Here is a 15,615-nt window from a genome sequence, read left to right as displayed (position 1 = left end):
CATTGTTGTTGATTGGTTTTTGATAATTTGATTTAAATACATTTATTGTCAAACTTATGACAAAAGAAAACGCGCAAGTTTCAAAACCTCATCTTCCAATATACATTTACATATAGAAGACTAGAAATACAATGATAATATACATACTTATACAATAATACAATATGTGTTTCTATCAAAGTATGTTGTTGGATTTAATAAAAGTGTGAACATATCTAGAAACATTTGAATTCAGGTCCACGGTAAGACGGGGTTTCCAAATAGATTTGTTTCCAAATTGAAATCAACATTTAGAGTTTAAATTTTAATAATGGTATCCTTTTCATTGATAAAAATACTACATTCTATAAAGTAGTAAGAGACAATCCCACAAGGGTTACCACAAGTACATGCCGCATTATTTACAAGGTTTACCCCTAAATAGACCATAATTAAGGGACCTACAATGGTGCCTAAGCCCTGTTCGTGTTAAGATCAAGCCTAGTTCGTGTTAAGATCACCGACCCCGAAATATATGGGTGGGGGAGACTGTAAATCTGACTTTAACGAGGATAGGAATAAATCAAATAAAGGTATAGTAAATACTTTTCATTATCTAAAGCATCCCAACTATAAAGAGTAGAACATATTAAAGAATGGCTGGAGAGAGGGATAGTCTTAATTGAGGAATCCAATTGGTAATGTTTCGTAAAGGATAGCGATTTCTTTCATCAATAATAATTGGCAATAAGTCGGGAGTTAATTTGTTGTGCACCCTGTAGTTCAATTCGAGTTTTCTAAGATGGAAAGAGTTACTGTCTCATTATATTAATCATCAATAGGTCATTAGGTATGGCCAGATCAAACACGGCCATATCTGGTCAGTCATTAGGTATGGCCAGATCAAACACGACCATATCTGGTCAGTCATTAGGTATGGCCAGACCAAACACGGCCATATCTGGTCAGTCATTAGGTATGGCCAGATCAAACACGGCCATATCGGTCAGTTATTAGGTATGGCCAGACCAAACACGGCCATATCTGGTCAGTCATTAGGTATGGCCAGATCAAACACGGCCATATCTGGTCAGTCATTAGGTATGGCCAGATCAAACACGGCCATATCTGGTCAGTCATTAGGTATGGCCAGATCAAACACGACCATATCTGGTCAGTCATTAGGTATGGCCAGACCAACCACGGCCATATCTGGTCAGTCATTAGGTATGGCCAGATCAAACACGGCCATATCTGGTCAGTCATTAGGTATGGCCAGACCAAACACGGCCATATCTGGTCAGTCATTAGGTATGGCCAGATCAAACACGTCCATATCAGGTCAGTCATTAGGTATGGCTAGATCAAATACGACCATATATGGTCAGTCAGTCGGTTTGACCAGATCAAACGGCCATAGCTGGTCAGTCAGTAGGTATGGCCAGTCCAAACACGACCGTATCAAGTAAGTCATTAGGTATGGCCAGTCCAAACACGATCATATCTGGTCAGTCGTTAGGTATGGCCAGATCAAACATGACCATATATGGTCACTCATTAGTTATGGCCAGATCAAACACGACCATAATCATCTGGTCAGTCATTAGGTATGGCTAGACCTGACACGGCCATTTCTGGTCTGTCATTAGGTATGGCCAGACCTGACACGGCCATTTAGGTCTGTCATTAGGTATGGCCAGACCTGACACGGCCATTTCTGGTCTGTCATTAGGTATGGCCAGACCTGACACGGCCATTTCTAGGCATTCAATTCTTTTGACTAGATCTGAAGCGATTACAATTTCAGACATGGGAATGACATATTCAAATGCCATGGATTATTAAGTATTCTACCATGTTTGCTATGCAACGCCAGTTTTGATTGGTTTAAAACTGTGTATTATTTGCCAGTAATACACTCTCGTGTCAATAATACACGCTCGTGAGTCACGGCTGTTACAATCTTTCCCCTCCAAAATCGTGAATTTGTAAACAAACATGGCGGCGCCAAAACGTTTGAACGTCGGAGACCATGTATTTTACAATGGAGAAATTTGCCAGATTGTTAATTTCTATCCACCCAGAGCAGACTTTGCTAAAAAATATATTGTAAGGTCAATTTTCACAGGCAATCTTTGGAGAACACTTCTACATGAATTGCTGGCCGACATCCCCGAAAGTTCTCGCAACGTTGCCGTCAACTGGCTTTGGAATGACGCCAGCTTTTGAATATTCATTAGCACGCGCGAATTATCGTTTCTTGAGAATTGTAACAGCCATGTAGCGACACATTTCCCTGGGATTTCGTTGCCGTTTTTTCTATTAGGAAGAGGTAGATCTCAGAACTAAACAGTTCATGGTAGAATAGAAATAATCAACTCTGACTCGTGTATTGTTGCAGGATATACAACTCGGACTCGGATATTTTGCAATTTTAATTAATAACTCAGGCCGCCTGAGTTATTAATTAAAATTGCAAAATATCTTCGTCCTGTTGTATATCCTGCAACAATACACGAATCATCGTTAATTATTTCTTAAATAAGACAACTGAGGCTGTATTATTGGCGAAAAGAACTCCGTCAGAATGACAGGTGTTTGTTATATTTATCTGTTATCCAGAATATATTCACATTCACAATGACAAAAATCAAACAACCGTTATATAGTTAAATATGGGGGATTTTTAAGTATATCCCATTGAAAAAAAAATTACCATACATGAAACATTACAAACACATATCCACCCTAAATAACTTCTTCACGGTTTTGTGATAGAACTAATGTTGTGTATATTCATCCTCAAGTTGTATGTAATGAATTGAAGTTGATCTATGTAATCAATCTTAGAAATAGATTCTAACAATTTCGAAAAAAAAACTTAAAAGTAACAAAAAAACGATAAACTTGACTTTTAATGGATAGTTTAAATTCATTTCGAACTAACCTAAGTACATGTAAGTGTGATTTACAGAAAGGAAGTAAGTCATCGATTTTGTAACAAACTTTTATTTCAAAACCGCATCAGAATTCCAAAACTCATAACTATAAATAGCACCATAAAATCGTATCCAGTACGCACTCCGGTCCCTTTGTTGCCCGCTAGTTTCTCCTCCACTCCGTTTCCGTCTGTAAGAGCGGAAGTTGGTTTCACTTCCGGTGAAGTCCGGTCCGGTTTTGTTTCCTTTTCTGTAGTTGTCATGCCTTCTTGTGTTTCGGTTGTAACTTCTGGTATTGCCACTGTGGATGTTATCTGAAGGTTTTGTTTTGCTGTTTTTACAAAATCCAATTGAAATTGTATGAGTTACATATCAAACAATGATATAATGTAATAACTATGATAAGCTTAAATAGTCTAATCTAAAGGAAGAACATAGAAATAAAGACACAGGACCAAGGTGAAATATATACATACAAAGGCAAACCCCATAAACCGACATAAAATTTTACATGAAATTAATTTTAAACAAAGAAAATAACAAAACAAAAAAAAAACAAAAAAAAAACAAGCCGACAAACAGATTGTTTCGAAACATACACTGTATAACTTATTCATACACTGTATATGGAAATGTATCCCAGACAATACCCTGTGTATGACGGGGATACCCCTTTGAACATATTTGTTTAAGTAGTCGGATGGCACAGTTTCCTAAATTTAGCCTGAATATCAATCTTTAATTGACGCCTCTCAACTATCGGCCACGTGCTAGGGTAACGATTTAGTCAACTCTGACCCAAAACAGGTTTCCCAGAATCCCTTTAGCATCGAGATTTTCTTCTGTACATTATGTTGAGAAGATATTAAACACTTTTCTCAGTATCGAAACACATCTGATTTTGTCTTTCACTTTTACACTATCTACTATTTCCATAAAAGTTATGGATTCAATACCAGTTGAGTTACAACGCGAATGTTGAGCTTTGATTTAAACAAACATCTTTAAGATCATGATTAATATCACGTGGTACAAGAGACGCGCACATTTTCAGCCAATTGTGTGACTTGTTTTGTGGCTGTCCATGATGTCTTTCCCCTTGATGGTCTCACTTTGTTATTTGAGAACGTGATATTTTTTTTTAACTTTGACATACATTAACATAACGGAAATACGCGTCGAAGAGGCTGAAGACACTTAGTCTCCGGAATATCTGGCCTAGATTCAATACCATTCCCCGTCTTAAGGTAATGTTCCATTAGAAAGTATTATTAGATTTGAGGAAGTTAAGGACCTTTTAAATCTTTAATGCTGACCTATCGAGAACTTTTCCCTAGGTTATGGAATGTTGGTGACGGTGTTATACGTACATATGTTTAACAGTTTTCATGGTAATTGTTATTTTCCCGTGTACGTGCTTGCACTGTATCCGAACTTTGACCATGTTTTTGCTGACAACCTATGCACCTTTGTGTTACCTCAGATACACACCTAAAACTGTAAGGTTGTATATGACTAGTGGCGTTGTTTGGGAATCTGCTAGACATTCATACGAGCCAGCGTCGGACATTTTGACGTTTTCTATGTGGAGATGACGTTCTCGTGGGTAATCCATCATCAACTTGACCCGACTGTCCCCCATGACCTTTGTCCCAATAACAACTGGTATTCGTCTGTTCCTTGTCCAAACTATCTGCAGAAATAGAAATAAACATAATTAAAAAAAATAATAAAATCGGAAGCTACGAACCCTTGCACACGTTGTAACATGTGCACACGGCACAAACTTACGTTTGCACACGGTTCTAACATTTGCGCATAGTACAATCTTGTCTCTAGAGACTCCAATTTAATAATAAAAAAATAATACCATGAAATGCTCAGCAATTTTGAACTATTTTCTGTCTCTATATTAAAAAGTTCTAAGTTCAGACTTTTGCTTTAATAAATACATGATATATCGCTGGACAATTAATCAACATCACATCACAATTTTGCAGACTATTTTATAATTGGGAAAGTGCAATCATATTTCATATAAATGAGGCTGGTATGACCCATTTGACTAGTGGGGCGGTGCTCAAACAGCGGAACTTTGCTGAAATTTGCTTTAGAACCCCGCTCTTTCTTAATCCTTGGGTGGATTACCACCAAATTTGGTGTTAAACATTTTTGGGGAGGACAATAATACTTTATATAAATAAGGCTAATTTGACCCTTGGGGCCCCGAGTGGGGTGGCCGAAAAGGGGGAATTTTGCTGTAAGTTTGCGTTCTATATATAATTATTCAAATGTCAGATGACCATTAAGGGTTATGGTCCTCTTGCTTTCTGTAGCGACTCTGGTTACATATTTAAGGACTTAATTCCTTGTTAACAAAAATAATGACTTGAGATCGACATGATATTATTTTCATTTTATCGATATGTTTATCATTATTATTTTGTTTGCATCCCGATACTTGTATATCCGTTTGGCTGTCTTTTGAGTTAGTTAGCCCGAGTTTCCTCTGGCACCAAACACCAGACGTCAGACATTTTGACACACAGAACACAAACAGTCAATATCTACTGGAGCAGAAAAAGAAAGAAAACATAGGCTACATCCATAGAACCGTGGATTGGATTATCACCAAAATATCAGAAGATATGATATTGTTACTGAAAATAGGTAAAAACTTAAAAGAGCTATCTAATTAGACAGAATAGATACCAAGGCTGAGGCATAACAAAACATTAAGAAACAAAAGAAGAATATATTTTTGGGGAAAAAAACAAGAAAAAAAAAAAAAAAAAAAACAACATTTTAATATTCGACACCTAATTTTACATCGATTCATATTTTAAAAGGGGACACAAACAAACTGTTATTGTTTAATTGTGGAAATCCTATGTTCGGATAGAGTGTACATTTCGGCTAAGATCCCGAGGTTCCATTTCCTGTTTAGATTTGTGATATCCTTCCGCTCCTTCCGTCCTCGTCACTTTATTGATCGTGTCAGAAATATAATGATAATACAAGGAGGTAAACAACATTTGTATAACAAACTATCGGATGTGCAGAATTACTCCTATCCCCATCACATACCATAATACAATAATAGATTTCATTTCAAGTGTTATATATACAATTTACAAAACATGTTAAATCGGCTCGAGCAATAAAATGGTAAAATGGGAGCGAGAGGTTGTCTATAACAGACGTGAACATGTGGATTTGACCAGGGTTTACGACTTCCTGGTAACAGGTGGATTTGGCCAGGGTTTTTACTTCCTGGTAACAGGTGGATTTGGCCAGGGTTTTTACTTCCTGATAACATGTGGATTTGACCAGGGTTTACGACTTCCTGGTAACAGGTGGATTTGGTCAGGGTTTACGACTTCCTGATAACAGGTGGATTTGGCCAGGGTTTTTACTTCCTGATAACATGTGGATTTGACCAGGGTTTACGACTTTCTGATAACATGTGGATTTGGCCAGGGTTTACGACTTCCTGATAACAGGTGGATTTGGTCAGGGTTTACGACTTCCTGTTAACAGGTGGATTTGGTCAGGGTTTACGACTTTCTGATAACATGTGGATTTGGTCAGGGTTTACGACTTCCTGGTAACAGGTGGATTTGGTCAGGGTTTACAACTTTCTGATAACATGTGGATTTGGCCAGGGTTTACGACTTCCTGATAACATGTGGATTTGGCCAGGGTACGACTTCCTGATAACATGTGGATTTGGTCAGGGTTTACGACTTCCTGATAACAGGTGGATTTGGCCAGGGTTTACGACTTCCTGATAACAGGTGGATTTGGCCAGGGTTTACGACTTCCTGATAACATGTGGATTTGGCCAGGGTTTACAACTTCCTGATAACAGGTGGATTTGGCCAGGGTTTACGACTTCCTGATAACATGTGGATTTGGCCAGGGTTTAAGACTTCCTGATAACATGTGGATTTGGCCAGGGTTTACGACTTCCTGATAACAGGTGGATTCGGCCAGGGTTTACGACTTCCTGATAACATGTGGATTTGGCCAGGGTTTTCGACTTTCTGATAACATGTGGATTTGGCCAGGGTTTAAGACTTCCTGATAACATGTGGATTTGGCCAGGGTTTACGACTTCCTGATAACAGGTGGATTCGGCCAGGGTTTACGACTTCCTGATAACAGGTTGATTTGGCCAGGGTTTACGACTTCCTTGTAACAGATGGTAGGCTGTTCCACAAAGTTGCCGCTACCTTTCCAGAGTACCGGTTACAGAGGGTTTGGAACGCATAACAAGGATTCTGTAAAGAGTGACATGTTCCTGTAACTTCGGAGCTACTCTATGTATTGTCTTTGAATCTTTCAAATATGAGTATGAAACCAGGCGTGGTGCAGTGTTCTGGACACTCTGTAGGGGATTAATCAGTACATCAGATACACCAAAGAGGAAAGTATTACCATAGGCTAATCGAGAAGTAACAAGCAAATGTACCAGTGTCTTACACGCATCTGTGGTGATGAACCGCTGGCTACATACATGTACAATGTATCTGATCTGGAGATAAAGGAAAATGCAATAGTCTTTACCTGTTTCTCTGTGTTCATAGATCTATTAAATGTTTCTCACAGCTTGGACTTTCTCAGTAGTCTGGGCACCAACCTTTAGCTGGAGACCCATAGTGAGGTGACACTTATGGGAAAAGATCAGTTCTGTCTTTTCTTGATTTACCTTGAGCATAATGGAATTCATCCAGATACTGATAACATTTATACAGGCTTCTAGACTTAAAATTATTGTGTCCAATTGTTATGTATGTTGACCATGCAGATGTGTGAGTCATCAGAACAGCAATGGTACGGAAGACTATAACGACGACAAATATCCCTGATAGGTTTGTAACAAAGATATGACACGAGGATAGATTGACTGACCGTTATGTTACGTCACAGGATACTGTATTGCTATACGCTCTGATGACCTCACGTCGATTTACCGTCATCCTAGTAGGTTTGAAATTGGCTGACTTAGAGCTCTTTTTGATAGGAGACAAATATTGATATGGAATTAGATATCCATTGTTTAAAAGACTTTTTTTCTTCTTTGTTTTCATTTAGGAATATGAATACAAAGACACTTTCATATGCTGCAATGTTTTTAGATAAATAAATAAACTTATTAATAGATAAATTTACAAAAAATAAACCTTTTATTTTATAGAATTCTTCAACTTAACCACGACCTGGACAATTCTGGAGGACTCAATTCGAACGCGATATGAAATTAAACAACACAGTAAGAACGCAAAAGAATCCGATGGGGACGTGGTATGGTCTTCATGGATGTTGGGGGACCTGGAGGAACTTTGAACATGTTTATAAAAGCGAATGAGATTTTGGTCTAAAGAACCTAAAAGTGACGTTGTAAGGTTGTCTCTGTTACTTTTAAACACGAACATCTGATTGGCCTGATTAATAAATTAAGCGGACCAATCAGATATTGCCTTTCATATGCTGCAGTCACAGCCAGATGACAACATTTTTCGGGACACATTTTCATTTGCTGTTACTTTTTTTTTATTTAGTCATGCTAAACTGGAACAACTATCGACCTACAATTCTGATATCGGTTAAAACCAGGATTCACTATGAATCCACCTTAGCTGTATGAGTTGATTAATCCTGATGTAAACTTCATCAAAGTCAATACTATCTCGGAATGACAGAGTACACGTAAGAGAAACGAGAGGGGAGGGAGGGTACAAATTCCATGTCTGTTAAATAAATTACTTATTCAAAGAATACAACTTTTTTTTTATTATTACGTTGTGCATGTATAAACTCCCTGGTATATATATATATATATATACACACAAACTGTACCTACCTGTATATCATCCTTATCCACGAAACATTCCAATCCCACTGTGGCTGCTATATTGACATTCCGGTATAAAATGTTGCCCGCTGCTGCAAAAGAAGAGAAGTATATAAATACGTGTTAAGATATGCTCTGTTCGTAAGATGTTCTAACAGGCGCGGCAGTATGGCCCCAACACACGTGTATCTCTTAGATTCGCTGTTTATTTAAATTGTTTGTGCTACAATGTACACATTTGTTGTAGTTTGGGTTCCTTGTCGGGTATTTTCCATTTCTGTGAGGTTTTGATATAATCAGAATACTGTTATATTGAACAAAAATAAATAAAGGTTTTATATATAATTTAAAGAAAATGGTGCATGAACTTTATTTCATATGATCCTTTTTATATAAAAACGTTGAATTAGCTGTTATGTGGTTGTGAGTTTAGAGCTTTCACACATTCTACACTTCTTTACAGAGGTTGGGTTGCCATTCATCTAATTCGATTTCTATTATCACACCCGATAATAGGCCATGACGGTCATCTTAAATTTCTAAATTAGATGTTGTAGCTGTACATAAGGATGAGGTGTAATCGGGTGGCTGTACTCCCTGTCAAACAAATACAGCATATCTCATGTCGTGACGAGGAAAACAGTATCTACATAGTTCTCATGTCTCATGTCGTGACGAGGAAAACAGTATCTACATAGTTCTCATGTCTCATGTCGTGACGAGGAAAACAGTATCTACATAGTTCTCATGTCTCATGTCGTGACGAGGAAAACAGTATCTACATACTTCTCATGTCTCATGTCGTGAAGAGGAAAACGGTATCTACATACCTCACATGTCTCATGTCGTGACGAGGAAAACAGTATCTACATACCTCACATATCTCGTGTCGTGACGAGGAAAACAGTATCTACATAGTTCATATGTCTCATGTCGTGACGAGGAAAACAGTTTATACATAGTTCACATGTCTCATGTCGTGACGAGGAAAACAGTATCTACATAGTTCACATGTCTCATGTCGTGACGAGGAAAACAGTATCTACATAGTTCACATGTCTCATGTCGTGACGAGGAAAACAGTATCTACATACTTCTCGTCTCATGTCGTGACGAGGAAAACAGTATCTACATAGTTCTCATGTCTCATGTCGTGACGAGGAAAACAGTATCTACATAGTTCACATGTCTCATGTCGTGACGAGGAAAACAGTATCTGCATAGTTCTCATGTCTCATGTCGTGACGAGGAAAACAGTATCTACATACCTCACATGTCTCATGTCGTGACGAGGAAAACAGTATCTACATAGTTCTCATGTCTCATGTCGTGACGAGGAAAACAGTATCTACATACCTCACATGTCTCATGTCGTGACGAGGAAAACAGTATCTACATACTTCTCATGTCTCATGTCGTGACGAGGAAAACAGTATCTACATAGTTCTCATGTCTCATGTCGTGACGAGGAAAACAGTATCTACATAGTTCTCATGTCTCATGTCGTGACGAGGAAAACAGTTTATACATAGTTCACATGTCTCATGTCGTGACGAGGAAAACAGTATATACATACTGCACATGTGTGATGTGACGAGGAAAACAGTATCAAATAGTTCTCATGTCTCATCTCGTGACGAGGAAAACAGTATCTACATAGTACACATGTCTCATGTCGTGACGAGGAAACAGTATCTACATACTTCACATGTCCTCATGCCGTGACGAGGAAAACAGTATCTACATACCTCACATGTCTCATGTCGTGACGAGGAAAACAGTATCTACATACCTCACATGTCTCATGTCGTGACGAGGAAAACAGTATCTACATACCTCACATATCTCGTGTCGTGACGAGGAAAACAGTATCTACATAGTTCACATGTCTCATGTCGTGACGAGGAAAAAAGTTTATACATAGTTCACATGTCTCATGTCGTGACGAGGAAAACAGTATCTACATAGTTCACATGTCTCATGTCGTGACGAGGAAAACAGTATCTACATAGTTCACATGTCGTGACGAGGAAAACAGTATCTACATACTTCACATGTCTCATGTCGTGACGAGGAAAACAGTATCTACATAGTTCACATGTCTCATGTCGTGACGAGGAAAACAGTATCTACATAGTTCACATGTCTCATGTCGTGACGAGGAAAACAGTATCTACATACCTCACATGTCTCATGTCGTGACGAGGAAAACATTATCTACATACAATAAAAAATGTACTTCACATGTCTCATGTCGTGACGAGGAAAACAGTATCTACATAGTTCACATGTCTCATGTCGTGACGAGGAAAACAGTATCTACATAGTTCACATGTCTCATGTCGTGACGAGGAAAACAGTATCTACATACTTCACATGTCTCCTGTCGTGACGAGGAAAACAGTATCTACATAGTTCTCATGTCTCATGTCGTGACGAGGAAAACAGTATCTACATACTTCACATGTCTCATGTCGTGACGAGGAAAACAGTATCTACATAGTTCTCATGTCTCATGTCGTGACGAGGAAAACAGTATCTTCCTACTGCACATGTGTGCTGTAAAGAAGGGGACAGGTCTCTTGTGGTGAAGGGGAAAATAGTTTATACATACTTCACATATCTCCTGTCGTGAAGGGGAAAACAGTATATACATACTGCATATGTTTCACGTTGTGAAAGGGATCACAGTATTTCTACCACAATAGGTTGGTGATATTCAACTCCCAATGCATGAAATAATCATTACAACTGTTGAATAACATTCAGTTTATACCACACGTGAAATAAACTTTAAATGCGTTTTGATTGGTTGACACAATGACCTTTGACCGGGACTATATTTTGATTACGTGGTTCAATGCAATTTTATTGGCTAACACTTAGAGGTCATATGGCTTCACGATGTTCTGCAAATAGTTACTCAAAACTGTAGTTCGCAGTTGTTATGCTATATTCTTGAAAAATATATAACGCTTTCTATCAACGTATTGCTTTGAAAGAATAAACCTACTTATTATTTTGTTATGATTTGTAATAAATTTCAATATTTCCATCGTTTTCGAATTTGTCAGTTTTGCATATTAATTAGCGGCATTCCTAATTAGGTGATATCCTTACACCACGACTGATATTGTGAAAAGAACAAAACAGGTCACTTCATTCTCAAGATAGCTTTTCTGTTGTGATAGTAACAGGTCACACAAACTCGTGGTTGTTGTATATGGTATTTTTCTAACTCTGGTTAATTATTTTTCCAAAGTTACAAAAAACACTAAATTAAGCTCGGGTTTTGTAACTTCTGAAAGAAATACCATATACAACCACTACTCATTGTGTAACTTCACTATACATACTGCACATGTCTCCTGTCGTGAAGGGAAACACAGTATACAGATATAAAATATAAATAACTGATTTGTCTTTAAGTGTTCGTCTTTGGTTGGTTTCATGCCTAATTAGTCAACAGTTAAAGCTCTTTCCCAGAGGAGACGTGACCGATCCGATCAAGTGATTCCTAAGGACACACGACTGTTGACTGCTATTAAAGGCTATGAAACAAGTAGTTTTTGCTACATGATTGATAAAAAATAATCAGAAATGAAGAAGGCATCGGCAATCGCGATCAGAATCAGAAAGACGTTTTATCATAATCATTTGAATGCTTGGACCTGTTCGGATGTTACACGCCGCGGTCATCATCTTTGACTGTTAATCGGTCAACATTTTGACTGTTAACCGGCTTGTGACGATTTTCTTGCGATTTTCCTACGAGATAGTCGAAAACACTCAATTTATATTACATAGAGAGTGAGGTAGCAAAATAGTTTATAAGTTTTTACATTATGTCAATGTCGATGTCATGATCGTCCCGGGAAAATCCGACGTGTTCGATACTTGATGATAAGCCTCATGCTTCTGGTGTCGCTTTAAGGATTGAATCTTGATTTGGTCGATTTCATGGGGTCATGAATTGAGTTGCTCTTGAGACAAATTTAATGAACTGCATAAAATACAAGAAAACATAAATTTGATAATTTTGATAATTATTCGATGCTTATAACAGCAATTTAGAAAAAGTGAAATCGTTCCGCGGAAGGGTTTTAACCATGTATTCATACGCACTGATCAGTGTTAATCTGGTCAAATTCATGAGCAAATGAAACAGATTAAGTTTGGTTTCATTGATTTTAAGTTAGAATAACTGTTTCGTTTTTAACACTGTTATCCTCTGTTGTTTGATGGCACACATATAATTTAAGTTTACATTACTTGACTACCTTGTACAGTTAAACAACAGACTATGACTTCATTGGGCCAATCTGACTTCTCCAACACTTGTTACTAAGTATAAACATCACGGGACTATCCCATTCTGTATAATTTCTATACCAAACGTATTGTTATGATTATCTTAATCTTAAAATCATATGCAATACATACTGATCACTAACACTTTATCAATTATGTTACCGTCTGGAATTTAGTTGCTAAGAACAGCTGTACTCAAACACCAGGGAACTAACTCGATACACTATATATAGGTCAACAATCTAATATCATGATGGTGGCGGTGGAAGGGATGAGGTGAGGACTTTGACTCTGATGAGTGTTAAAAAGGTTTATATGTCAAACCTCCTCTATTGACGATGTGTATATTTGTATATGTGCGAAGAATATATAAACATGTCCCCTGCCATTCGAATCAATACTCGGGACCCAGACTTACACGTGCATGTCTCAGATGTCTAGCCACCAACCCCCTTTTTTCTCTCCTCAAGCATATGTGTAGAAGAATTTCATATTGTTAAACTGTTGAATCAATATAACCCTCGTCAGTAACCCCCGGAGAGAACGCCCCTTGCTTTGTTATACAATAAAACCTCTTAATCAAAAATTTAAGCTCGATTTGTAAAGTTTCATTTACCAGTCTACTCGGGATATTCCAAGATACATGTAAATATTATTTTCGTTTCCTTTTAAAGGAACAATATAACCATTTCAAATCCTGTGCCATTGTTGCCAACACTAAACTACATGTACGCCGTACATCGGTGCTCGGACGACAAGGAAATGCAATTTTCCTAATTACTGCTTTTTAGCAGCATACATACAATTTAATTATTTTAACTACATTTAGTTCACAAATACGATAAATAAATGCTTACCTGCAGACGAGGAAAATTCAACACTTAAAAGGACAAAGAAGAGTACACCGCCCAAATCGAGCATCATTTTCGTGAGCGAGTCCATCATAAGAGGGATCAAGGTACACAACTAAACTCCCAATATGATCACAAAAGCGCTTAAACGTCAAACGCTCAGGCGACCTTCAATGTATCTGAAAATAAGCTTGTATAACACGGCTTTAAAATCCTTTGTACACTCGTATTGCCTTTCGTTGTTTAAAACACACTACACATGATATGTCATTACAACATGACAGAAAAAGGTGGCAGTCTCCGGCTCGTGTTCCAAGAGTGCAAGCTGAACATTACAAGTGGGTAATTCAGCAGTGGCCTTGTTAGGCCAGCCTGACTCCTGAAATTCCACACTACTCCAGTGTACCGCGAGGGGATGTCGAATGAAAACTCACCACAAATATGACCCAGCTCGAGTGTTTTTCAACATTATAACGAGCAATGTATCATACACTTTATGTATCCCATCTATATCCACCACGTATATAATCAAAATAAAGGATGAAGGTCCTGCTATATGGCAAAGTGATCACTACACTCGTAAAAACCTTCTACGCGGGTTTTTTTTATCACCAGTTGTACTCACGTAGAATGGCTGTAGATTTTGTGTTAAAACGGTAATGACTTTCGCAGATCGTTTTTTTTGTATGTATCAAAATCGAAATCAGCCATGACCCCGATTGGATGAATTTGATGTCGGTTTTACAAAATTGAATATTCCCAGTCCGACATTACACATGCAATGTCTAGTCCGTGATGTATAGGAGGAGCTTCACGTTCTAGCACCTGTTTTGACTGAGACCTTAGATCATGTGGTTAACTAGCGACGTAATACCGCAGGCTGAGACATAGCCTTGTTGTTTAACATTCTATAGATAAGAATTATATCATGAGCGAATCAGTCTCTGTCAGTTTCTTTAATATGATATAGAAATGTATGCAAACTAAATGAACTCTCGCGCCACGAGATTAAAATGCACGGTTCTTACTTCCGGTGCCGAGCACCGACCAAAAACAGAATCTGAGGCGTCGTTTTGACCTTGGCATCCGATAGCGTTATTAGTCACTTGCTATAAAGTGCCTTCTGTAGGCTGACGATTATGTCGATAAACTTGTCGACAAGGATTTGTAGAAATGTGACGTGTATGTAATGGCCAAATAAAACAGATGTAAATCATTACCGCGGGAACTCAAAAACAGAAAAGAATTGTTCGCAACAATCGCTATAAAATCCACTCAATTTGCAGTTTGATGCTATTAATGCTGACTGCCATTGTCACTACACACGTACTTACTTTTCAAATACTTTGCTAATATGTCATATGATATGAACTGACGATATTTCAACAATGCTTTTCCTCCTCACAGAGTAGGTCATTAAACTATTTAAGGCACTGTTAAGACCTATGATGGGAATCGCTAGCAGTATACACAATTAAAACAATATACATGCATGTATAGACACTTATTTCTCAACATCAGTTCCTCTGGCGAAAATCACGTGCGTGAAACGTGTACGACCCTCGGCATTAATTATTGTGTCATTATAGACACAAAAATCTAAAAAGTCTGTAAAGGTGCTATACACACAAATGTAGGCTCCCAAACACACCTTGGCTGGTGTCACAGACAACAACTC

At 37.9% G+C, this 15,615-nt stretch overlaps 1 protein-coding gene across 2 annotated transcripts; it reads right to left on the bottom strand.

Moving 5' to 3' along the window:
* Positions 1 to 2,972: 2,972 nt before the first annotated feature.
* LOC117334919 (igLON family member 5-like) lies at positions 2,973 to 14,782 on the bottom strand. 2 transcript variants are annotated; one of them, XM_033894766.1, is made up of 4 exons: positions 13,944 to 14,782; positions 8,785 to 8,867; positions 4,410 to 4,611; positions 2,973 to 3,249 (listed from the first exon to the last, which is right to left on the bottom strand). In XM_033894766.1, the coding sequence occupies exons 1-4, from the start codon at positions 14,029 to 14,031 to the stop codon at positions 2,993 to 2,995; spliced, it is 630 nt and encodes a 209-aa protein (XP_033750657.1). In that variant the 5' UTR covers positions 14,032 to 14,782; the 3' UTR covers positions 2,973 to 2,992. The 2 variants fall into 2 exon arrangements, with proteins under 2 accessions (XP_033750657.1, XP_033750658.1); XM_033894767.1 differs by having other exon boundaries at positions 8,785 to 8,864; positions 13,944 to 14,757.
* Positions 14,783 to 15,615: the final 833 nt, after the last annotated feature.

Source organism: Pecten maximus, chromosome 9, assembly GCF_902652985.1.
Source record: "Pecten maximus chromosome 9, xPecMax1.1, whole genome shotgun sequence".
In the NCBI taxonomy this organism is placed as follows: domain Eukaryota; kingdom Metazoa; phylum Mollusca; class Bivalvia; order Pectinida; family Pectinidae; genus Pecten; species Pecten maximus.
This window is presented reverse-complemented; position numbering and strand designations above follow the sequence as displayed.